Below are 26,559 nucleotides of genomic sequence, written 5' to 3'. Positions count from 1 at the left end.
TCATCAATAAACCTCCAAAGCAATCTGAGGCTGCAAGATTAGCAGCTACCACCCTGATGAGTTTATTTTATGCAGCTGAGATTAAGAAAAACAGTCTAAGGATGCGATCTGCAAATTATCGTAAAAAAAAAAAAAAAAAAAAAGGACTTGAATTATTTGTCAGATTTCTTCAGGTTGCGCTTCAGCGGGCCAGCCAGGCCATACTGCACCAATAGGCAGCGAAGCAGTGGGAGGCAAAGTGATAATCAGCTTTTGTGTTCTTTGATTATTGTTTTCCAAACTAAACAAAGATTTGTGGTTTACTGGTGTCCTTCCTTTCCCTCTTTTTTCTCAGATTAATTGCTAAACTGCAACGTTGTGTATATTAGCGATATTGTAGGAACCTGCTCAAGAGATAATCTCTGCACCCCAGCTTAATGATTGCAACAACCTTTGTTTAAAAGAAATCTGCTGCTTATCACGGACTTAAATTGCAAGCCTTTTGCAGCAGTAACACTGGCTTTTAAGTGTCTGTAAAAAGCCGTAAATGCTTTAGAGTGTTATAGGAGTAACAGGTTAATATAATGTGCTAACTAGGAATGTGCAAAGGAGTCAGACTTGTCCAAGTGTATCTGAAGTTACTGCTTGCTCTAGATCACTGGTCTTTAATTAGCAGTAGGTCTTCACAGCAGCCCTCAGCCCACTTGTGACGGATGAGGCATTGGAGTTTTACTGCACTGCTGGTTGAGGTTATCTATCGATAGTACCTGGAAGAATGATTAATCCTTGCAATTACCATGTGCTCTCTTCTCTGACATCTAAGCTCAAAGACTCTCTGATTGAGACCTGGTCACTCCTTGAATTTATATCTCTGCTAGTAGCTCGGGGTTTTAATTTTGAGACATCAGAGGTGTGCTCATGTAGCACTGATCCCTTACATGTTACACTTTATTTCCTTCTGTGGTGGGTTGACCCTGGCTGGATGCCCAGTACCCACCAAAGCTCTATCACTCCCTGCCTCAGCTGGACAGGAGAGAGAAAATAAAATGAAAGGCTCGTGGGTTGAGATAAGGGCAGGGAGCTCACTCAGCAATTACTGTCATAGGAAAAACAGACTCAACTTGGGGAAATTAGTTTAATTTATTACCAATCAAATCACAGTAGGATAATGAGAAATAAAAACTAAATCTTAAAACACCTTTCCCCCACCCCTCTTCTTCCTGGGCTCAACTTCACTTCTGATTTTCTCTACCTCCGGGAAATGGGGGTTGTTGTCATGTTGTCAGTTCATCACCCGTTGTCTCTGCTGCTCCTTACTCCTCAGGGGAGGACTCCTCACACTTTTCCCCTGCTCCAGCGTGGGGTCCTTCTCACGGGAGACAGTCCTCCATGAACTTCTGCAGCGTGAGTCCTTCCCACGGGCTGCAGCTCTCCATGAACTGCTCCAGTGTGTGCCCCACAGGGTCACAAGTCCTGCCAGGGAACCTGCTCCAGCGTGGGCTCCTCTCTCCGTGGGGCCACAGGTCCTGCCAGGAGCCTGCTCCATGCGGGCTCCCCACGGGGCCACAGCCTCCTTCGGGCATCCCCCTGCTCCAGCGTGGGCTCCTCCCCAGCCTGCAGGTGGGTCTCTGCTCCACTGTGGACCCCCGTGGGTGCAGGGCACAGCTGCCTCCCCATGGGCTGCACCAGGGGCTGCAGGGGGAATCTCTGCTCCAGCCCCTGGAGCACCTGCTGCCCCTCCTGCTTCACTGGCCTTGGGGTCTGCAAAGTTGTTCCTCTCACATATTCTCACTCCTTTCTCCAGCTGCAATTGCTCAGTTGCACAGCAACTTTTTCCCCTTCTTAACTATGTTATCCCAGAGGTACCACCTCCATCGCTGATGGGCTTGGCCTTGGCCAGTGGTGGGTCCATCTTGGACTATCATTGGCTCTATCTGACATGGGGGAGGCTTCTAGCAGCTCCTCACAGAAGCCACCCCTGTAGCCCCCCCCCCCCCCAAAAAAAAAAAAAACCACCAACCAAAACCCACCCTTGTATGCAAACTCAATACACCTTCCTTACTGGAACTCTGGTATTTGTCCAGAAGGTGTATTACTTCTGCAGAAAATACTCAAGAAGGTAGTTTGCCTCATTTTGTATACATTTCATTTCTTGCACAGAAACACATATTCATTCCTGCAAATCCTGCTTGCCTAAATCCAGCGATTGAGCCAGCTTCAACTCTTTTGCTTATTTCTTCTCTGCACAATTTCTTGCAAATTCTTCCCTATTCTGAGAGCTAAAAATACATCTGGGTGCTGCCTGGAGGCCATCAGAGAGCACAAAGGAAAGGGCAGCCTGAGCTTCATATGCATTGCTAAGCAATGCATGAAGAGCCTTCCCCACAAATGAGGATGCTCTTGTAACAGCATCCATAAATACAGAAATCCACCATTCCCAGAAGTGGCTGCATATAGAAACACTCTCGCTCATTCTATTTAGCCAGCACCAGGCTCTTCTACAGAAAGTGCAATTGCTAGTGAGAGCTCAAACTTGTAATGATACTGAACAGGTGTAAACTGGAAGAACAACTCAGCAGGGAGAAAAGCTACACCAACTCCCACCCCTGCAATCGGCAAAGCCTTCTCCTCAAGGTTCATGTTTGTATCAGGAAAGAAAAGCAAGCTCTCATCAGAAAGCAAACCAAATAATTTCTGCATTTTCACTGACTGTGAATTTCTCCTTGACTTCTCAAAGTCCTGTTCTTCTACCAAAGCTCTTGGGAGTGCAGGCTTTCACATCAAACACTGCTAAGGGGGAGACGAAACCAAGATGTAGTTTCCTAGTTGCCCAAGTGGGACTCTTTGTCCTATATACACAGAAAACGTGACTTACTAGGTAAAATCTAAACCCCACAAATTAGTACAGATCCCCAAAAGATGACTATTCAGATAAAATGTTTATTATAGAATGGCTGGTAAACTCCTCTTTCTCTTATTTATAACTGCACTGTTCAGAACAAACCACATGACGTCACTGAAGAACAGTTGTGAAATCCCACATTCCAGACCAGGACCCAGGAATGATTCCCAAATTAGGCAAATGACATGTGAAATATCAGTAAAGCATCTACAAGAAAAAAAAAATAAACCCACAGAAAACCCCCAAAAAACCTGAAGCCACATGAAACAACTTATGTTCACCAAAACTGTCATGTTAATGACTCGTCACCTCAAATACATTTACTCAGAAAGTCCTCAGTATTTTGAGAATATGGAGCTAGGATTGCAAAGTTAATTTAAAATTCAGGAGCAATATTTACAGATTATTTATATAGCAACAATCTGCAAATATTTCCTTTGGATACTGCCATTTGACAGAGATTTTGGATGTCTTGCTTCCCACTTTAATGGTATTTTTAGGGGTGGGACTGTAAAAGAGCTTCCACGCTTCCTCTGCTCCAACAGCTTATTTACTTGTTTGAATGTTAATACGAAGAGCAAGTATAATGTTACTCTGAAAGCTGAGTCCTTGAAAGGCTGCAGTTTATTCCAGGGTTGAAAACCTGGAAGATCCTACTCCATGACCACCATCGAGATGAGGGCCCTTTTCCCCCTTCCTTACAGTTTTGGGATTCCTTTCCAGTACAGCATTTCCTGAGGCTGGTTTAGTATTTTCACTTCTGGGGTAAAATATCCCTCTTCTGGCTCCAAAGGAAATTAAGACAGCAAAGACAGCTGGATCAGTTTATGTTGTCTAAAGTTAGCTGAGATGCTGGGAAATCCTCAGGAGATATACTACCTCCTGGGGCTTTATGCCTCGTTCTCAAGCAAGTTCAGCCACATTCCACTGGTTCAGCCTTCTTAACATATGAAGAGGAAGAGACTACACTAAATACCTTGTATAGCTCAGAAAAAAATGGATCAGAGCTTAGATATTATTTTCTGAAGAATCAGTCAGTTGAGATTTCTACTGAACAGATGCAGGGAAAAAACCCAGTCTGACCTAATTAAAGAACAAAACCAAATGAAATTGTAATTGAGCAGTTTCTCAGTGGTGAAATGTAATGTCCCACTGCACTGCAGAATGGAGATACCATGGAATCAATCTAGGTCCTCCAGGCTCCAAGTACCACATTTAAGGACAGCCACAGAAGGAGGCAATCCTGTGCCGAAAGGAGCAGCAGAATTGCTGGGTGCTGCACATCCACCTGCCCATCCCATGTTGTCCACGTGAAGGGGACATTCTCTACAGTTCACTTGGTGAGCCACAGGACTAATGCCGCAGAGTGGCAGCCAGCAGTTCGGCTCCATCGCCTCACAGAAGGTCACAGACACTTCCAGGCACATGCTCAACTCCTCAGAGCAATGCAGAGGTTGATGGAAGGGTTACCTAAGCCAAGAGGAAGACTCCTCTTTCAGAGAGCTTCACATGCGGCTCCCAGCACCACTGATGTATAATCTCAGCACCAGCCTCCTGAAACGCTCTGCATCTGGTCACATCTGCATTTCTCTGACATCTTCCAGTGGAAAAGACATGCAGTGTTCTCGCAAGAGGTACACAGAGGCATCACTTATGGGACCCCCTGACTCTGCAGGTGCTTAGACATTGCTGCTCAGAACCTAACCGAATGCAAGGAATGCAATAAAAAGCATCCACATCCTTAAACACGATCACAGAGAGGCCAGTTAAACCCAATTATGTTCAGACACAGGCAGAAGAGGGCATAAATAATATCCTTAGAAGGTAGAGGACAGAGCAAAGGTACAAATGCAATTAATTGCACTTTGCACATTTCTTTTCTTCCTCCTGCTGTGCAGCTTCTCACCTGAGCACCAAAAATCCCAAGAGCGTAAGCCTACTTCTTAGGGGGACCGGAAACAAGCCAGAAGAATCTTGAGCTTTATAATTTCTAAACTATTTGGAATACGTTTGACACCATACGTACTGGTACAATTGCACCTTGTCAAAGAGAGGAACTCTGTAGTGACAATAAATATTAATTCCCTGTGCTGGCTTTCAGCCTCAATCTTAGTAGATTGAAATATCTGCCACAGGAACATAAAAAAAACCCCCTGAAGTAGCAATAAAAGTCAAACAAAAGTGCCAGATCCAGCATCTACCACTGTCTGGTTTATGCTAGTCAAGTAACAGATGTTTCAGGCTGTGCCTTTCAGACGAAATTACACTGATATGCTCATACAATGCAGCAAATCCTGTTACAAATTTGCAGAATATTTATTTCAGGAATAATTCAGGCTCTATTAAAAACTGGATGTGAAACAGAATTACTTGGCTTACAAAGCCTACAGTGCCCCTTAGCCAGTCCAGCAGCACAGCAGCAGTGCTGAGAGAAGATTAAAGATGATCGCAGGAAACTGCAGGTCCAGCAGTGTCCATTTTCTGTGCTTTTCAGGAGGATTTTGTGCTGCCCATCCATCCTGCATCACTCCATGGCAAAGCTGGCAGTACTTGGCTCTGAGGAGCCTTTGTCATTCATTTCTCCTGCCCAAGGAACACCAAAGGAATGGATGTGAGGATCAGTGTGGGACATCATCTAGTGGTTACCCATCACTCCTGTCTAATGCCTGAGCACTTGAGGCAGAACCCCGAGTGGATTCACACCCAGGATTCCCATACAGCAATTGTGAGAATTAGTTTTTGAGGGTGAAGAGTGACTTTGACTAGGTACGTGCCCAGTGCAAGGGCACTGTGGAGCTTTAATTTCACATAGACAAGGAAAGGAGAACGGTTGACATGGATTTGGACCCTAAGCTCTGCGACCAGACGGAGGTGGCTCTTGCTTTCAAAGCCTATTACACCTCTTCCTTCGTCCGACGGAGAAGCACTGCATTGCAAGAGGAATGGCAGGGTACGGCCAAGGGAAATCTGATAGAGGCTGAGCACCAGCTGGCAAACATCTCAGAACAGGCAGGGCCGGCATCAGGGTCAGTGTTTACAAATAATAAATCATGTGAGCAGTGCTCACACCAATGTTTGGGAAAGAGTCTGCATCGCCAATTTGACCTCCTGCCCAGCTGGATACTATTTATTTATTTAATTAATCATTTTCCTGAAGAGAAATATACTGGGGCCCCATTCTTGGAAACTGGGAAACTACATACAAGTAAGCAATGAAATAAAGCTGGGACAATGACCGATTCAGTCTAGGGGGCCTTCTGCACATCGTCCACGTCAAAATTTCCTCATCCCAAAGAACTGGGATGCAAAAAAACCCCACTGGATGCTTTTATTAGGGAGTGGGTGGCATTTGGTACAGCATCCCAATTGGCTGGGGAAGGCGCTGAACCAAGTGTTATTTCACCGCCACCTTTCCTACGGGACACTGCCAGCAGGAATGCAGCTCTGTAGTCTTTTTCACAGTTCAGTCACGCGTTCGTATAGATTATACCCTGCCACACCGACCCTGAAGTATGGAGTTTAACAGGAAGGAAACCAGCTCTTTCTTCTTTCCCCTCTTCTCTGTTTCACTTCATTTCGGTAGCAGCAAGCCCCTCTCCCCAGACACAATTATTTTGCGGCCGTGAAGCTCATGCTAATACTAAACACGGAGAGCAAAAGTAAGTTCTATCTCAGCAGTATCGCTGCACAGGCTTCCCTGCTCCCTCATCTATTCTCCCTCTCTGGCTTAGCGGATGGCACAGCCGCTCAGCACGCCCGGGATGGTCTGCAGAACCGCGGCTGTGACTTCCACGAATCTTAAGATTTTAAAGATGCGAAATACCAGTAAATAAGCTGACCTGAAAGCAAAGCCCAGGTGACGGGTGGAAAGGCAAAAATAAAGTCAATTTGATCTGGAAATTCTTGAGTTGGGCAGCTGCGCTGAGGGAGATCTGTGCCGCGTTCGACCGCGGTTTGAACTCTGCGCTCGTTTCGCCCCCGGGCAGACGCTGCGCGCTGCCACTAAACCTGCGGGCCGAGGGCGGCGGCACCGGGCGCGGCGGGGCCGGGCGGAGCGGCGGGAGGCGCGGAAGGCCGCGGGCCCGGCCGCCCCCGCACCCGGCGAGCCCCGGCCCCCGGCAGCCGGGCCCCGGCCGCGGGAGGCGGCGCCTCTCGGGGAGGCGGGTCGGGCCGGGCCGGCGCTGCCTTCCGGGGCTCGGCACGGCGGCCGGTGCCGGGCAGGATGCGCTCCGCCGCCCCGCTGCTGCTGCTCTCGGCCTGCCTGCTGCTGCCGCCGCTGCTGCTGCCGGCCGCGCCCGGCGCCCGCGGCGGCCAGGACCCGGCGGCGGTGAACGGCAGCCGCCTGCCCGCCGCCGCGCCCGGCAACCACAGCGGGGCCCAGCTCAGCCCCGTGCCCGCGCTGCTCCGCGACCTCTCGGCGCTGAAGGCCGCCGTCATCGGGGCCTGCGCCCTCACGGCCGCCCTCATCGCCTGCCTCCTGCTCCGCGTCTTCAGGTAGGGCCCGGCCGCGCCGCGCCCTCCCCCGGCAGGTGCCGGCGCCGGGCCGAGGCCTCCGCCCGCGGCCTGGGGGGGTCCCGGTGGGCTCGGCCGCGGAGGCGGGGGGCGGCCGGGGGGGCTCCGGCCGAGACAGGCACCCGGCGCTCAGCCCCGTTAGCGGCGGCGCTCCCCGGGGAGGCGGGCAGTCCCGGCGGTACCGACCTCCGCGCCTCTCGGTCGTGTCCTTAAAGCCTGACTGCGGGCTCGGCATCCCTGGCTGCCTCCGGAGACTCCGGGGGCGCCGCCGGCCTCGCAGATGGGCGTCTTCCCCCACCTCTGCAGGAGAAGAGGGCAGGGGTTGGTTTCCAAGCGGCTTTTGGCAGGCGCGGGGGTACACGCGGCGGCCGGGGACGGGAGCGGGCGCAGACCGGCCTGTGACGCCGCGTCCGGACACGCGTGGGATTTGTGGCGGCGCGGGGTGCGGGTCGCTGGTGTGGGTGACGCGGGGTCTCCATCCGTGGAGATCCTCAAAGCCCAGCAGGACAGCGGCTCCGGGCGGCCCTGCCTGGCCTCGAGAGGCCCCGTCCAGCCTCAGCCACGCGCGTCTTGTGCGCCCGTGGGATGACACAGGTGCCACCCCTGTGGTAACCCGTGCTGCATAACAACGACAAGCCATTCTGTTTTCTTTCAATGGAGCTTAAGCAGATAGGCTCGAGGAGGTCCAGCGTGGCCAGAAGCAGGTGTTGGTTTAGGCCACAGCCCTGATTTGACTGGAACTGTGGTGTGTGACCAGGCTCCCCAGCGTTTCCCTCGGGTAGGTTGCTGATGGATGCAAGAAACTTGTTCGTGGAGCTGAGGGAAGTGCTGGTGAGCAGCAGGGAGCCGGGCAGAGGTTTGCATCTGCTTGGTGTTTGCTTCTTGTCTGTTTATCGTGGCGTAACCAGTGCGGGCCAGTTCTTTCACTGCCCTTCACGCTGCTGGAGCGGGTTGGTGCTGGCGCCTGCTTGAGTTACCCAGGCAGCTCTTGAAATTCATGTAATGTCTCCCGCTGCGAGAGACACGAGAAAATTAAACTTAGTCCCATTAGAAAGGCAGTCTTCTCAGCTTGTTGCCGGAACAGAAGAAAAGCAAATATTAAATCTCTGTTGTTTATTATTTATCTCAGGGTAGCAGGGAGAGTCCCCATGGTGTACTAAGCGGCTGTCCCTGTCTTGTGCAGTCTACAAATAAAAAGTTGCCTGTTCGTGCCCAGCTTAGCCAGGAAGATTGCAAACTTTCAGTAGTTAAATCTGACTTCTAGATAGGGGCAGCAGGAAAGAGCTGGGAGAGTGGAGCTGCTGGCTCTGGGCGTCAGGGCGGAGGTGAGCGCTGTGTCTCAGGTGACAGAAGTAGTTGAACAAGTGGGGTTGGCAAATTCTGCCTTGTTCTGTCTTCACGCAGCTCCTTTGTATTTACATGATGGCTGCAGCTGAATGCTCTGCTTCTCCTGCCTCTGAATTAATTCTGTGTAGGAAGGGCAGCGTTCACAACAGAATATTATAAAGTGTGATCTTAAAGACCAAAATGATGAGAACTGATATTTTATAAGGAAAGTGATATTTAACTAAATTCTTCTTAGGTATTGCAGCAGCTGGTAAAAGACAATGCAAATAAATTTGCTTACTGAAGTGAGGTGGTTCAGGCGAACCCAGTAAAATATCAGAGAGATTTTTCATAATCCATATAACCGGTTTGCAGCTGTATAAAGTTGTCATGGACAAACACAGCAAAATTTGTAGTAGGTATATGAGATAGAATTAGGAGTCTATAACTAAGTGCTGAAGGAAAAACTTAAGTTTCTACTCCCAGTGCTCTCTGATCTTGGAGAGTTTATTTCCTCTGCCTCAGTTTCTTCTGGGTATAAGCGAGACCTTGTGTCAAGATAACTTGGTGTAAGGCTGAGCAATTTTAGCCAAAGAAAGCAAACTGATACCCTTTAAAGACCTTTCCCTATACTGTAATCAGCAAAACCAGACCCAGGTTAAAGTCACCTTGGGAATGATGGATTAATTCTCCCATGCCAAAGTCATTGTTATGCAACTGATCAGAGTTAATGCAGCATAAAGGTACGTGTTAAAACCCGCCCTCTGAGATCTCTCGTTTAATAGAACCTACAAGGAAAACGGAGAATGAAGTTTGCAGCTTCTGCGTATGTTTCTTTATCTGACAAAGCACTTGTTTGTAAACAGTTATCCTAGTTGCAAATGAGATGAGAATACCAACAGGTATGTCACACTTGTAGCTGACAACACAGATCGGAGGAGATTCTGTTGCAGAAGAGATAAAGGATTTACCCTCAATAAATGTAAAGCATTTCTCCATCAGAATAAGAGCTTTTGTTCATACTTAGTCAAAAACATTGCAGTGTTTTTTCTGAAGTGTCATGGATTCCTATTAAAGAGATTTTGCTGAAATCCAATCTTTGATTAAACCTTCACTGTGAAATTGCTCTGGCTTGCTGGAAGTAAATTATCCTTTTAGATATGGGTTGTAGAGATGAAATGAACTAGTGAGTGGCCTGATATTCTTGTCACAGGCATTGGATTTATTTTTTGATACATTTTAGGTTTTTATACATCTCATATGTACATAAAAATATGTGAAAATTATTTTCCTTTTTTTGTTTGGGGGGGGATAGATACATTTTTCCAGCTCTGTTTTTAAGACAAGGCTGAGAGATTCCTCTTCATTCCTTTTGGGAATGTTATGCTCTGAATTAATCTGGTAGTCCTGTGATTCAGAATGCGGTATCACCCAAAGTGATCCAAATTTCCTTTCTCTCTGTGGCTACTAGGGACTGTGAAGGCCAGCCAAGACTGCTGCTTGTCTGCATGTGGCAAGGCCTAATATGCAATAGTTGGGTTTTTTTTTGGCAAGCTCAGTTCTGAGATTTCTTTCTTTCTTATACCCCTGGGCACTGCATGCTCCCAAACCAAAACCATTTCCACAACAGACCAAATTTCATGTTATGCTCAGTCAAATAGTTGGGTAGTTTGCATTACCAAGAAACACCTGTCCTGCAACAGCTCATGAGCAGTTAATGCGGCTTAATTCACTCTTTGATCTGTGTTTTGGATTCTGCCTTTTTACCCCCGTGTTCTACCCTACTTCTCTTTCCTGGTGCAGCTCAGTTCATTTCATTGCAATACAATTCTTGGGATCAGTTCCCAGGAAACGTAATTTTTCAGATGTGGATGTCTGTGCTGGTAGACCATATGCCTTCTAGGGAAACTGGGTAAGTTACTTCTGCTCAAAACGGGCCAGCTGAAAGCAACCCAAAGCTTTAGTTACAGAAAACTGTGTGCTTTAAGTGTTTGCTACATGTCTTGACCTGCCCTTGAATGAACAGGACCCAGGCTGGAAAAGGCTGCTATTTATCTAGATTTTTAAAGAGAAGCTACCCGCTTATTTGGCAACTCATTGCTTGATTATGTTGCTTGTTGTCTTTTTTTTTTTTTTTTCCCCCTCAAACACCACTTTAAGCTTAGTCTTCCAGTAATTCCAAAACCGGTATATATTACTGAGATTGAGGAGAGAGCTTCAAGCATATGATCCCAGGATACAAGACCCTTTGTTCTGTGAGCTGGGTGATTGCTCCAGGCCATCCAAGGCTTAACCCTGGAGAGTTTGACTGATTTAAATTTAATTGTATTATAACCAGTACTCCAGCAAAGGCAAGACCTCTGCCAGGAACAGGAGAGAAAAACTCACCATTAAAATGACCTTAAATGGAGAAGAAAAATGCCTCAACAAAATAACCAACCTCAAAATATTTATTTGTGACCCACATTGAAAGCTCCATTTAAGATGTATGTAGTTTAGTTAGGGCCACAGAAAATTACAAATGGACCACTTGTCCTGGGTCTCAGAGTAATGTCTTTGGGCAGACTGGAATGTCTTGATGTGAGCGTGACAGCAAATTGGCAGAAGGAAGGGAGAGGGGATCGCTGACTTATACTGTCTTGGGCTCTTTACACTTCTGATGTGAGCAGTCACAGCAGAGGATGAATGTTCCTTCTTATTGTAGGGTAAAAGTTTCTGTAGCTCTGCCCTATAAAACAAGGATGCTTCTCAGATGATACTGGTCTGACTGCACTATAATGTTTGGAAGTACATGCTGGCACTGGTACTGGCCACCAGATGTGAGTGGCTGTATTTTAATTACTTGCAGACATCTGCTTCATTGAACCACAACAATATCCCATTTAGGTGTTCCTGAAGTTACTCCCAGTGGCAGGCTCTGATCCATCCCTCCTATTAGTGCAGCTAAGCAAGGGGACACTTCTGCTCTTTATGGCCACATATATTCCACCTTAAGGACTTGATTGTTAGAAAACGGCACTGTCAGTTTGCTACAACAAAATGTATATCCAGAAAACACGTGAGAATTTGGCTTCGTGGTTTAACTTTGTTGTATACAGCAGCATCCAGAGAGCAGAGATACCCAGACAGATCAAAAGCAGTGAAATATTGCTGATCTAATTAATCAGCTGGTAGTAAGCCTGGAGTCTCCCCAGGTTTATATTTCCATAATTTTGTTTTAACTGCTAAAGGAGCCCATTAACAGCAAATAAACTGATAAAACATTGCTGCAGTTCTAGGAGGCAGATTGTAGCTGGCTTAATCAGTAAGCACTCTGCTAAGAAGGGCAGGGAGCTTCTTTGTTTTTTCTTTTTTTTTCCAGGGGGTGGTGGTCTCCCTCTGCATCTCTTGGCAGGAAGTGTTAATGCTAGATAAGAAATGCAAAGACCTCTCTCTCTGGGTCAAGAAAAGCATTGTCTTTTGAGTCTTCTCAGCATTCCTGACTAAAATAGATCAGAGGCGTAAATGATATAATGAACTAGTGAGTTGACTTGAGCATTTACTCCACCACATGATGCCTCAGAAAGGAGGATGAAGTCCTGCATATGACTGGTACTTGACCAAAACAGCCCGCGGTCAAAATACAGAGGCACAAAGTCCGCATTCTGTTCCAGCCCACCTCTATATGTTGTCCCTCCCTGTACTACACGGTGCGATGGAGGACATCCATCTGATTTCTGGTGGACCAGACCCTGCCGTGGTGCATAGTGTCGCAGGCATTCGAGTCCAAGGGCAGTGCTGGTGTGCGAGCACCACTTCATCTATTCTCAATTAAACACTGTGTCACTACGTCTGTTAACAGCAGCGAGTTGCTTTTAGTGGGGGCAGCGCTGGGTCTGAAGTGAAAGGTTAATATCCCTGGCTGCAGTTAACTTTTTTTTTCCCCCTCCTCATGATGATTCAGTGCAAGACTTGTAATTAGAAGGGGATGCTACAGGGGGGTGACTGAAGTCAGATGGCAGAAGCAACCTGATTTTTTAAGAGTAAGACAGTTTTCTGTGCTGAAACACCCAGTACCACTTCTACCCTGACTAAAACACTTGGGGAGCATTTAAGTTTGTTATGCAAGGGACATACTCTGACCACAGCTTCCAAGCACTCTTCTTGTTTGCTTTAAAAAAACCCACACAAAACGAACGTGACTGGAAAGGAGATCCACTCTTTGCCCATGAAGGCTAACGTGTCCTGATCCTATCCAGGAGGTCTCCAAAGTTCATGAAACACTTGTATTCTGTAGTTCCTGCCCTGTGCTGCTCCGCTGACTCGGCTGTCTGTCTGCAAACGAAAGTGCTGCCTGGTCCCACCCGGTGGATAAAGTGCTTTTCCTTTTGCGTGGTCATCGCTGATGATTACAGGGATCTACTGAGGTTCGGGGGTTTTAATGTGGAATGGTTTCCTGATGGGCAGGCTTATTTTGTGTGTAAGTGACACTCCCAAGGCTTTCCTTTAAAGTTAGCTCGGGTAGTTTCTCTAGTATTTATGAAGCCTAGGGGAGTCGTTCAGATGAGCAAGTGTGAGAAAATGGAGCACTGAAAAGTACAGATTAATGACAAATTAGCCAGATAATCTGGTGTAGAATTAATTGAGGAAGAAGAGGCAAGGAAAGATCCTCTTGCCCTGCCAGTGGCAGACAACTGATTGTAGCAGCTGAGCCACAAACCAGCAGCAGAACTATTTTCCTTCCTTTTTTAAATGAGTGCTGTGGTTAAGTGAGAGTTGTGGAGGATTAATAGATCACTGTGCAGCAAGTTCTGCTCCAGGTCCTCTTTAAAGAGTAGCCCAGATAGACTAATTAATGGCTGGAGGCTAAAGGGTTCTAGTCTTCCATATCTAAAAATACCAGTAATTGCTTCAAACACTCCAATATTAACTGTTGTAAGATGAACTCCATAGTGCAAGTTATGTTTTCTAATGAAGGGAATAAGGGAGGATGTCTCTCAGGAAAGTGGACCTGATACAGGTGAACCTATGGAAGCCCCCTGGCGACTGCATGTGTAAGGCAAAGAGCTAAGGTTCTGTGTGGCTGTTATGACGGGTGGACACAGGTTAGTTTAGGTCTATGTTTAGGCTTCACAGCATGAGTAAATGTATTTTGTAAAAGCAGTATATTACTTGTAAGATGAGACCTCCCTGCATCACTTTGCTGCTAGGTCTTGGCTGAGAAGCAGAATAATATAGAGAAGTGTTTTCAAAAGGATTTTCAAGTGTTTGGGTTAAGAGTCCTGCTGTATTGGGTATAAAATTGCTTGTTTCAACAACAGTAGTAATAGAACAAACCACCCTGTGCTCTACGTGACACAGTGGCACAGATTGCTATAAAGATTAGGCGACAGGAGATGACTTTCTTCTCTCTTCTGATGCAACCTTAGCCTTCAGAACAGGGAGGAAATGCAGACTGCTTCATCCCAAGGGCTGGGACCTGTTTGTTTAGCCTTGGACTGGTGCCCAAAAGCCATACTAGGTGGAGGCACTGGGACTTCCATGTTGGACCTATTCACTGGTTTAAATTTCTTTTATGTTAAGCCTGGAAGGGACCACTGTGGTGGAGATGCAGACACTGGGCTTGAGTCCCAGTCTCTCTGTAATGCTCACCCCTTGGTTCTTGCCGCTGTGTAACTCTTTAAAAAAGGCATCCATTCTTGATGCAAAAATGGCAGCGTTGAATCTGGCACACCTTGCATGACATGCCAGGGCAAAACTTCTTGATGGTGAAGGTGTACTCGTGACGTGCTGTCCGCTCGGAGCGGTAGTTGTGATTTCCAGAAATTAGGGGCTGCTTGCTTGTGCCTGCACCAGCTCCCTTCTCATGCTTGGCAGTTGCCAGTTTTGTTTTATAAAAGGTGAAGGGAGAAATTCTGCAGTTGGTTAACCAGAAACATCCACTTTTCTTCCCGAAGGCAAGCTGTACACATCAGCATCTTCTTTAATGGATAATCACAAAACTGGATTCATGCATGAGCAGTGTGACCTTCCTAATATGCATGAAAGTAGGTGAAATGAAAAGAAGACACACAATTCAAGCTAGAGGCAAAGAATTAGTTGAAAAGCCACACACCAAGTGTTTGTTAATTGAAAGTAAGTGTTAGAAAATAGGTCTCAAAACTGTGAGACTTGCAGGTGCTTGAGCATCTCCATTTCAAAGGAGAGTAAGGCTGGCATCTATAGGAGGAGAGGTGGTAGGTGCAGATAGCTTCTGACGACAGTTGATTATTTTTCATAGCACCTACACAGCATAGAGCATGAAACTTTATAGGCAAGGCTCAAGGTTGTTGGTCTGGGAGTCCTGAGCTTGGCCTAATAGCAAGGAAAGAGAGCAGGCTGTTTGTATGCAGACATCACCACCCCTTTGCTCCTAATCCTGCCTAGAATGTTCCCTTGTCTCAGCTGGGCTTAACCTGGGCTTTCTCATCTGAACATGTTCACTAAACCATTGGCTGCTTCAACTGATCAAGCCCATGTCTCCATTATTGAGAGTGGCAGCAGGAGGATGCAGTGGGCTGCTGCGCTCGTACACCTGCCCTGGATGCCAGAGGATCTCTGTTTGTCAGCGTCAAAGAGTGACGCTGATCTGGATTGCAGTTGATGAGAAACTCTGCTCTGTGCTGATGGTACTGACGGTGGCCTTGGAAAGGCAGCGGGAGGGGGTGGAGGCTGGCTCTGCAGCCTTCGTGTCTGGAGAGGTTTGAATCAAACAGGGCAGTGATCCAGTGTTGGTGGGAACAGCTTCAGCCTCTCCAAGGAATACTGTATAAAGATGATCCTTCCCTTCTCATCTCTGTGTTTCAGGTCTGGCAAGAGGATTAAGAAGACCAGGAAGTACGACATTATCACCACTCCAGCCGAGCGGGTAGAAATGGCTCCTCTGAATGAAGAAGATGATGAGGATGAAGACTCAACAGTGTTTGATGTGAAATACAGGTACTGCTGTGAGCCCGTCCAGTGAGGCTTGCTCACTAAGCTCTTGTTAGTGAAGACAGCTCTTTTTTCACTGCTGGGCCAGCTTGGCAGAGATGAGGCAGTCACAGACTCCCTTTCACTTTGCCCAAGCATTATCACTTTCCTTTGCAGCCCCTCTGCCAGTTCTCAGCACACATTGCTCTGTGCTCTTGTAATAACTGTGTCTCTGCCCCTAGGCTGTCTGCCTTCCTCTTGCCATCTGCAGAGCAGTGCAGTGGGGTACCTGTGCCCCAAACAGCTAACAAAGTTTAACAGACTGAACTTCCCCTCTCTGGCAGCTGCTGGCAGTTGTTCCTGTGTGCTCTCGCTGTCTGTGCACGCTCTGGATGGAGGGCTGTGGGTCAGGGGCTGCTTTCCCAGGTGCTGCTGGTGCCGTCAGTTTGGGAGGGAAATTATGGTGAATCTCCACCAACCTCTGGGTTTGTACCAGATGCTCTCCTGTTGCTCTGTGGCAGAGAGGACTGTGATCCCTCGCTGATGTTGGTAGCAGTTATCCCTTAGCAACGAACTTTCCTTAAATGTGTTTGTCTGTTTGAGATAGAAGTGGTGTGACAACCCAAAACTTTTGGTGCCTATTCTGGGCCTGAGATTTATAGCAACCACTCAGCACAGAAAGATGCTGCGCATTGATTTATGGCATCAGGATATCTGCACCTCTTATTTTTATTTGCATCAAGCCACTCACAGCATTTGTGCTGCATTCTCAACCAAATAAGGCCTACTCTAAAATCTGTCTCACTTTGGCTGAAATAAGCTCTCCTAATTACAAAAACACAGATCTTGACAACTCCTAACTGGAGATTTTACAGACTTTACTCATGTTGCCCATCTCCTAACTTTGGAAAGGGGGGACAACACATTTACTCTAGGCACATGTGTACCAGCATCTAAAAGACATACCACCACATGCTTTGCTGGTTGTTTTCAAAATAACTACTTTAGTTCTCTATAAAAGTCAGGCAATAATTGGAAGCCATGAGACAATGAAGGGTGTGAGTCATGCCTTTATGTGTAAATAATTCGTTCTTGAATTAGAAGACTCGCCTCACTGTTGCCATTCTCTGTAGCTGCCCTGTGTTTGCTCTAATAATTTCAGCTTGTGCAGTTTTTACTTTGGGACTGAGTTTTATTAAACCCAGCGTGCAGAGATCTGTGTCGCCATGGCCTACATTAACAGCCCATGTCTCTTGCTCTTCTTCCTCTTAACGGTGCACTTTGTAAACTTTTGGTAGCAGGATCAGAGGCATTTTCCAAAGAGTGAGAACAGAAGATTCTCAATCATAGCAGTGCTTCAGGATGGGATGTCTAATAGTAAAATACTGGATGAACAAAGAAGGGAGCTTGCTGGAAACCGTCTGACTCGTGAGAGCTGTAGTCGTGTTATCTGACATTGCTTCCCTGGAGCACACACTGTGCTGATGCTTTCACAAAAGTTACTTGCTCTTTGTGGGTTCCTTAGCAGTACAAATGGCTCTTTTGCCTTGTGTGATGCTCTGTTCGGAGACTGTAGGTCTTTTTGGTTCCTGGCCAACCAGTCCTCTCTTCAGCTGTGGGAATTCCTCCTTTCTGCCACAGTACAACAGCTATTAAATTCCACTTTTTCTGAAGTCCTTGCTGTTCCAGAAATACGTTTGTTTAGCTCAAACAGAGCTGCCTCAGTTTAGAGGGAGAGATTATTTTACAGAAAGCCCCTTAGCAGTACTGATGTGAGGAAAGTTTCTTTGAGGATGCATGTGCTGTAAAAGGTATCAAGCTCTCTGGTTCCTTTGTGCAGCTTTTGTGCAGCTTGGAGACTGTATCCCCAAACAGTTCCTATCTCCTGTCACTAGTGAAGACACTTCTCTGCAAATCTGAATTGCTGATCTTGACCACTGACATCCCCGTTAAACCAGTCAGGAGGTTCTTCATAGGTGCTTCTGTTCAGATGGGAAGAGAGGGCTAGAGCTGCAGAAGGGGCATCTCAGGCATGCCCACAGTAAGTCAGTGAACTACTACCAGGTCTTCTGTTGGGGTTCCTTCCCTAGCCCCCACCCAAATTGGCTTTCAGGAAATAGTTACCTTGTGCCAACAAAGGCTGCCTTTGTTTTTTACAGCTGGGTGCAGATTCCAGGAAGGCAGGGGATGGAGAGGTAACTTCAAGTGGAAGTTACAAATACATGCAGGTAGCTACACAACTGGAGAGATGAATTTGTTTTGGATATTCAGCAAGTGCCTACAGCTTTAAAAGGGCCTTCGTTAATTGCTAAGCCAAGAAAACTACTTCCCCTCTCCATTATCTCAGAAAAAATAATTAAAATGTGCAGATGCATCAGGTGAACTTGCAGAGATGTCATGAGGGCTGATGCATAAGGAATGGGGTGATACTGCTGTTTCAGCTTGTTAGCCAACTAAAGCAACATGTCATGAGGTGCAGCAAGCTGGACGCAGTTGTGATGGGGACAGAGGAGTGACAGGGGTCTCCTGGCAAGTACCTGCAGGCTAAAATATTCCGCACTCTCTTTTTTATCTATTTATTTTTAAATTCAGATGAAGGTGCATCCTTGCCAGCAGTCAGTATCACTTGTGGCGGCTGCTCGGGTTTATTCAGGCAGTCTCCCAGCAGCAGGGCTTGCTTGGATTGTGGCACGACAGACTTCTGGCCTGTCTGGGTGAGGGGATTTTGGCCAAGTGCCGCTTTGACCGTACCATTACTGGGACTGTTTTCAGAGAGGCTAAACCTCATGCAGCCCCGTGCTGCAGCACAATCCACTGGAGCAGCGCCATGTCTGGCAAGAGTGTCATTATTCTGATTTCCTTAATTCTTTATTTCTTTGCAACACGCTGGTACTGAAAGATACACCTAGGGCTGGACTGCTCATTTTTCAGTGTTGTAACATATGTGCTGCCATATCTACATCAGAAACCAACTTTCCATAGCTGCTTAAACCTAGAATTTTCAAAGTCTCCCTGGCTCCTGAATATCACAGAAAATCAAGTAGAATCTTTTGTCCTGTTCATTTTTGATATAACAACTGTGAACCTATAGAGAAAACGGTCCATTTTACGTAAAGTAATGATTTGCAGTGGTGTTGACTCAGTGCTTTCCACTAGAAAGGCACCAAAAGTATTTTTAAAATACAGGCTTCTGAGAAAACATGGGATTGGAGTGAAAAGGTAACCAGTTTTCCAAAGAGCAACGCAGCAGGGACATGTTGGCTGTGAAGGACTATAAGCATTATTCAGTTCAAGTTTACTTATATGTACTGTAAGACAATCCTATGCTTTCAGATCTCTGGGGTTACCACCAGCATGGCAGTAGGGAAAAATGTGAAGAGCTGGCCTGCAGTGCCATGACATTAGGTACCTCCTGTGCATGATAGTAGGTACATTACCCCAATATTAACTTACTCTGACTGATACGCAGGTCATAAATAGTATCATGATTTGGGTTTGTAGCATAAGTCTTCGCTGAGGATGATGGGGGTAGGCTCTGGGTGGTTTGTTTGAGGTTTCCTCCCATCACTGAAATATCTGCACTGGCACTTGCTTCTGTGTTTGGGGGAGTAATTGAGATTCTGTGCTGTCTCCCCCACGTAATGCAAACTGCACTCTAATTAAAAGGCAGTTGGTGTCTAGCAGCAACAGGGGAGAAGTGACATATACCTCTCCAATTGTTCTCGTGCCATTAATTTTCTTTTCTTTAGTGCTTTGTCCTTGTGTGTATTTGTTTCCAGTCTTACATGAAGCATCAAAGAACAGCACAGTGTAAATTGGGCTGCTGGATGAAGGTTGTTACTTTTAAAATTTTTTTTTCAGGAGGCTTTAAGGTTTTGGGCTCCCAGTAGATCCCATCCCCCACTTCCCTTGGGCTGTGGAGCAATGAGAAGTAACCACCTTCCTCCTGTAAAGCAGCCTAATGAGACCACTTCAAAATCTTAACCAAACACAGTCCTTTCTGCGGATGCAAAAGCCACCCACTGCCTGCCTCTGATAAATGCAGAAGCGTGCATGTGCCGGATTAGATACCTGCTTTGAGATCTCATTTCAGTAGCAGGGAAGCAGTTCTGTCAATGGCCTCTCTAATCCTGCAAGCACAATTTCTGTGTGGCAGGAGTCTGAAAGTGTAAATCAAAGATTGTCACAGAGCAAAGATGTCAAATCACTTAGACGTTAACACCTCCTCGAAAAGCTTCATGGAAACCAATTTTTTTTAATATGGGGGATGGTTTTCAGTATGTATTTGGCATTGAAAGAGGCATTTGGATAAGAAGCTCAGGAATTGTTCTGGACTTACTATAGAGCTACACAAAGAAAGCAAACCGAACATGGAAGGGGTGTTTGTTTCTTGATCACCAGTTCAGTCTGTGCTGCTGAACGCTGAATGGTATCCCTGTCCAATTGATTTTTGGACCATATGAACTGTATTGGTCATTATTTTCCAGATGTCAGATATTTTTTCATTTTTTATGACGGGATTACACTTGCTGCACATCTTGGAAAATGAGTTAGTGGGAAGCTAAATCCCATCCTCCACGTGCGCTCTTTCTCATCACAACAATAGATCTTGATTTTAAGATTTCCCTCTCCTCTTTGCTCCTTTAGCACTTTCTTTCAAGAAGAAAAGGGCGGGCTGTGCAGGTCTCATGATCTTCTATTTGATGGAGCTAAGCCATTGATTCATCAGGCAGTTGGCACTGTGTGATTCTTGAGAAGAGAGGAGCAAAGTAATGTAGGCTACAGGCAGATGTCCCTGACAAACTGGTGTTAGTGTCCATCCTCCATCACAGAGCGCTCTGCTTGTTTTGTGTAATAAAAGAGGCTAAAACAGCTGCAAAAAGGACAAGTTTCTGAAAAGGTAAATAAAATTGTTAGCTTATTAAACTTATTAACTCTGGCATAGCTCATTGGGGGATTTCTTGTCAGCCTCAATAGAAAACTGAAAACAAGTACTGAATGAATTCTGTGGTGCCTTGCACATGAAAGGTTTTGAAAGCACTTCAGTAATCTGGGATATCAGCAGTGTCTCCTCTCCCTGCTGGCTTGCAGCTGTTGGAGGCAGTGTGTTCTGCTCTTGCTACGCTTGCTGAGCCCAGCTGGGTGAATTTCACAACCGTCCCCACAGAGCAGTTTGAGTTTGGGGTGATATGTGCCACGTGAGAGCCTGGAGCCGGGGAAAAACTTGGAATTTAAATGCTAGAACTGGAATTGTCCCAGTCCCAATGTCAGACTCCTAAATAAGTACTGAAAGACAGTTTGTCTTGGGGTGAATTGAAGCCTTCATCCTTTGTGTTGGTTAAGTGAAATTCCTCAGTTTGTTTTCCACATGGATTGTCATTTTTCCTTCTAACAGTAGCAGCACCAGCAAAACGCAGAAGCAATTTAGGAATGCATCTTCCTAAGTGCTCTTGAAAACAGAAAGATTTATGTGTAAGGAGTGATGGCAGACAGAGGAAAGAGGACAGGAACATTTATTCCACCATCATGGGACTAAAGGGCTTTAGAGAGCTTGCAGGATGTTTTAGAGGGAAGATGCACCACATGTAGGGGCTGGATTCTTGATTCATCCCTTTTTCAGGTGCCGATAGCATTGAACTGTTTGAAAACATCTTCATCACAGTTGCAGGGCTCAGCCTTTGATGTGCCCGAGTCTTCTGGGAGTCTCTGTGAAATATGAGTGTTACACTGTTGGTGTTTTCTCTTTGAATACGTCCTTCCCAGATCCTGACTGTGTGTGCAGCTCTGAATGGAGCGTGGTATTGTCTGCTTGTTACAGCAAGGTGTTGACTCTCAAGGGAGCAGCTCTAATGGATTTTTTGCCAGTGAAAGCTGCAGGCTATTCTGGATGATGCTAGGTGAATTGCGCTGGGTATTGTAGCAGCTTAATTTATTTTTTTTTTTCGCCAGCCGGCAGCAGTGACAAGTTGTGTATAAATGGAGGGGTATCATTTATCCTCATCTGAAGGGGGTACAAATCACTAACACAGTCAGCTGCTTACTGTAAATACAACAAATTGCCAAAGCTTTGGTGCTGCTGTTAAGGATTTCCCATGGGTCCACAGCAGGGAAGGAAAGAGATGGTCAAAAAGCAATTTTTGTTTGGTTTTTGAAGGCCAGGTTCTTTCCTCATGCAGCTGTAACCATTGTCCACATTCTGTGGGCTTGTTCAGTTGATTATACACTGGCCGTGCTGTCTTGTGGGAGGGCTCTCACCTCCTTCATGGAGTGTAACAAGTTCCTATTAAGACTTTTTTTTTTTTTAAAAAAAAACAACCCTGAAGCAGTCAGAGCAGTAGGGTGTAAGGAGGAGAAACCATAGCAAGGAGGATAGTCCATGTGTGTTGCTCAGTGAAGGACTGCACTTGGTGTGAAAAAAAGCTGTGAGGTCCAAGGTGTTGTTTCAAGTGCAGCCCTCTGTGCACGCTCCCTTCTCTGGCCTGCATGGTGGCTGGTCACAGGGCCTTCCAGCATCTGGGGTTTGCCTGATATAACTACTTTTTTCTTTGCTTGGTCTAGCTTCTCCTGTCATGGTGTTAGCATCACATCAGTGCCCAATGTCGCCATAGAAATCAGCTGCTGGAGGGAACTGATGGCAGTCACAGTGAATAATGCTGCCTTTTTCTTTGTGGCTTTTTGGATTGTTTTTTCCACTTTGCACATGGGTTCTCATCTCTGCCTGTGAGTTATTTAGTTGCAAATCTACAGCTAATTCTTTCTGCTTTCCAGGTAAAGCAGCTCCATGGAGACTTGGTGCCCTGCAAGATGTCATTCTGCTGTTGAGGGACCTGCTGAAGCCATAACTGTGAAAGGGGAGGCTTTCATCTCTGCAGCGTTACAACCAAACCAACCAAACCTCCTCGAGGTGCTGTTTGTGCAGCAGGCTATGGATCTTCTGACCAAAACGTCACCATTCGGTTCCCTGGTTTCCAAACTGCTGTGTTGGAATGACCAGAGTTCCTCTTTGCAAACCCAGCTCTCTCTTGCTTCAGGAGGGCTGTGGTGTCACTAAAGCATGACAAGATGCAGCCCCACGTACCGATTTGCAGCTCATTATGGTCTAAATAAGTTTTGCAGAAGGAAGAGGACAAGGAAGACTGAACCAAGCTGCCCCAATGACTTATTTTCTAAAATCCTAATTCAATGCTTCAGTCACTGTTAAACTTTGGTTGTTGTTAAACAGATTACATGTTAAAAAAAAAAAATCAAGAAATGTATTTTTTTGGCCTACAGAGGTGACTTACAACTTTAGGTGGTAAAAGTGTAAGCCATGCTGAAATACCATGCTGTATGTTTAGTGTAAGGTTTTTTTGGGGGGAGGGAGTGAGAGGTTGATTCATGTCTTGACACGCTACTGATTTTTTTTTTTTTTATTATTTTTAAAACAACAATTGCACTAAGCTTTCATGATGACATTCTCATTGTCCCAAGGAGCTCTGGTCAGACCAACTTCAATAAATGAGACCATGGGGAAATAGGAAGAATCGGGCATGTCCTAAACTACAACAGTCTTGGATTAAAGAAGATATATTTTTGTAATTTTCTGCCCTTTCACAGGGAGTAAAAACAGTGTTTTGTACTGTCCTGTGCTGACTTGTAACTTGTCTACAATTCATCTGTATTACCTTTTTTGTAAGCAAAATAAGTCCTCATGTGGAATGATTAGATTGCAGAAAGAACACCTCTTATTTTTTGTGGAAGCTTCATGTAAGTGATCTTAATCTGTATCAAACTGGAAGTTTTCCCCTACCACCTGCTTGACAAATCACATTTAACTCAAGGATGCATTTTTAACCATCACTCCCTGCTGTGCTTTGTGCTGCAGAGGTCAGAGCTGTGGGATGACACTATGAGAATTAGATTCCTGCATCTGGTTAGATTGGGTTTAGGAGACCGCAAGCATGTACACTTCCCAGCCCCTCGTTATAAAGGGCAAGCCTAACTGGTTTAGTTGCTTTACTTTGTGGTTTTCCTTTAAAGTAACCACAGAGGCAGTTCAGACTTTACTGTTTACTTCACCCCTCAATACCTTTTATTTTGGGTTTTTAAGCTGGCTAGAACCTTGCTTTTCTTGAGGAACGTATGTTTTCCAGTTGTTTTAGGATTGTCCCGCTGTTTGCTTGACCCTCTACTAGCCCCCTGCAGTTACAGCCCCTCAAGGAGCTGCAGAGTTTCTGGCAAAGCATCAGTGTTGCAGCGAGCTGCCAGTTTTGGGGTTGGATTTTGGTTTTTTGGTTTGTTGTGGTTTTTTTGAAGGCCTGTTGGGGTTTGAGGCTTGCTGAGAACACTGAACTGCTTTGTCATGATACTGTGACCTATGCCAGTTCTGTGCGGTTCCCTTGGGCTCTGCAGTCAGGAAAAGGAGGTGAAGGGGAATTTCTTTTTTTTTCCTTCCCAGCAGCCTTGCACTTCCATCAAAGAAGCTCCCATAGCACAGCTTGCTTTCCCTTGCTGTGACTCAGCAAAGGCTTTGCAAACAGCCCGCTCAGCATGGATGGAAAAATCCCACAGCAGACTGTCGGCTTAATATTACTCATCAAGGCAATATAAAAATGCTATGTTACTTTCATTCATGGAATGAGTTTGAGTCATTCCGTATTACTGTTACTAAGCAATATTTAACTTGTCAGCTGTGAGGTGAGGATGGGGCCAAGCAGGTTGTGTTCTGGCTGGTAGGAATCGTTGGTACCAGCAGGTTGAACAATGCTGTGGGTTGAGATAAGATCTGGGGTTCTTCCCCTGCCTAGGTAAAACAGGTTTCAGACTTAGTTTGAATGATTCTGAAGGAAATACTTTGCCTTTTTAGGACTAAAGTACTTTGAAGACCAGGAATTGAACTTCTTAGGCAGACTGAGTCCTTTTGAAGTCAGAGAAGTGATGATGCTGAGAGAGGAGAGAGAGGTTAAAAGCTTCTGTCTGCGTTTGTGGAAGGAGGTGATGGAGTGAAGTGGCTGCCCTGTCTGAGCAGACACCATGGCAACATGTTCATGTCCACTCTTCTGCCAAACTCATTAAGCTCCGTATTATGTGCTCTGGATGAGTGGTGGAGAGGGAATGCAAACCTTCTCTTTGAACAAAAGAAAGGCGAGACCAAGTTACGTAGGAGAGAGATGAGAGGAAAAGGTGCATAAAGGACACTTCAAGGGTGAGTCAGTTCTTGAAATCAGGAGTTTTTCCAACAACTTCAGGTCACTTGCTGATTTAGGCTGGCAAAGGCCATCCTCTCCCCTTACTTGTGGCTAAAAAATCCCACCATTTCTGTAACGTGGACAGGGACCAGCTGTTTGAGATGTTGAAGGTGGAAGTGCTCAACTGCTCCTTGAGGAGGTCCCAAACTGTGTGCCATAAGCTCAAAGTGCTGATAGGGAAGCAGCAGCCGCTTGGTGGAAATAGAAGGCCAACCTCACCAGTTGCTCAAGGTCATGAAAATAATCTGAACGCTTTGTTTGATACTCAATTGCTGTTGCAAATGTGAGGCAATGTTTACCTCTACAGAAGTTGCTGTATGTGATTTAAAGTGTCTGGTTAAATATTCTATAGCTATATTTAGTTAAGATTTTAAGAGCACTTGATGTGACTCATCTAATAGTATATATATGAATATTTTTTTAATGGTAGGAATTAGTTTTAATAATTTGAACTGTTTGGTTCAGGTAGTTCTAGGAGTTCATCAGAGAAGAAATAGCCATTAACCACTACATGAGTGTTTTACCTTAATGTTCCGTGTATCTTAACACTACAGATTTAATCTGATTGTGACTGTAATGTGTCTTAGTATCTGCTGCTATTTTGTGTTGCATAGTCAAAACTTGCTTTGTTCAAGAGCATTTTTAGAGGCTTTTTTTTCGTTACAGAAGGTGAAAAGAGAAACATTATTACAGATGTTTGCCTGTAGCTTGCTCACTGCTTACAAAATCTACTACTAGTAGCAGAGTCAAACAGAGCAGGCAAATTAGAGGCTTTCCTATTTGTGCTTGCTGTGCTGTGGAGGAAAAGCCCAGCACAGTATTGCAGCTTCTTTAACTCCAACCACAGCCCTGTCACCAGGGATTATGTTTGAGAAGCCTGAAGTTGCTGTGCCATGCTTGCCTGCAGAATTAAGTCAGAAGTACACAGATAGCTTTGTATTCGTTTTGGTTTTTTTTTTTTTTTTCCTCCTGGAAGATGTGGAGATGACTTGTTTAGTACACTAACTTGTGCTATCCTAATGCTTATCTTAAGCCCAGACTGGCTTGGAGAAGTCTACAAGCACTAATGAAGCTTGAACACACAAGCGCTAAAGCATTCGCAGGTTTTGTGCGAAGCTGTTCCCTCTGATTCACTGTACATGGTATAATCTATGCAGGGTGGCAGGCTATGGTTTTCATTACGAGTTTTTTCTTCTGTTAGATGAGTTGTTGCTGCTGCATTTTTTGTGTGAGGAGTTATCAGGACCATGCATTTTGTTTTGTGCAATTGCTTGAACTTTTTAAAAACAAATGTTTTAAGAGAATTTGTCATTGCGACCAAAGCTTCTTTTTAAGAAAAAATTGGTAAGACAAGTTTGAATGGACTTCTCATGTTTCAGTAGAAACTGCCATCATTAAACATGTTCTTGAAATCCCTTGTGTTGTGTGTTACGTTTAAGGAGGGAAGGGGAAAGGGGCTGTTGCTTGTGGAAGTTTGGTGAATTTGAGAGCACCTTGTGTCATGCCCCCTTAGAGGGCTGCAAGACCCTTTGTCCTGTGACCCTGAACAGAGCATGACAAGGGGGGAAAATGTTTTTTACCAGCATGGTAAAGGAATATGTTTAATCACACAAAGTCTCCATCAGCCATCAAGAAGCTAGGCTTTTATCTGGATTCAAAAGGCAAAATCCTCTGCGAAAGGGA

The 26,559-nt window shown here is 45.7% G+C and overlaps 1 protein-coding gene across 1 annotated transcript; it reads left to right on the top strand.

The window, feature by feature from the left end:
• Positions 1-7,001: 7,001 nt before the first annotated feature.
• On the top strand, positions 7,002-26,288 carry FAM174B (family with sequence similarity 174 member B). The gene is made up of 3 exons (XM_074917327.1): positions 7,002-7,375; positions 15,545-15,676; positions 22,418-26,288. Exons 1-3 carry the CDS (start codon positions 7,104-7,106, stop codon positions 22,419-22,421), a joined length of 408 nt encoding a protein of 135 aa, XP_074773428.1. The 5' UTR covers positions 7,002-7,103; the 3' UTR covers positions 22,422-26,288.
• Positions 26,289-26,559: the final 271 nt, after the last annotated feature.

This window comes from Athene noctua, chromosome 13 (genome assembly GCF_965140245.1).
Source record: "Athene noctua chromosome 13, bAthNoc1.hap1.1, whole genome shotgun sequence".
NCBI lineage: Eukaryota > Metazoa > Chordata > Aves > Strigiformes > Strigidae > Athene > Athene noctua.
Note: the sequence above shows the minus strand (reverse complement) of the source record. Positions and strands in the feature narration are given on the sequence as shown.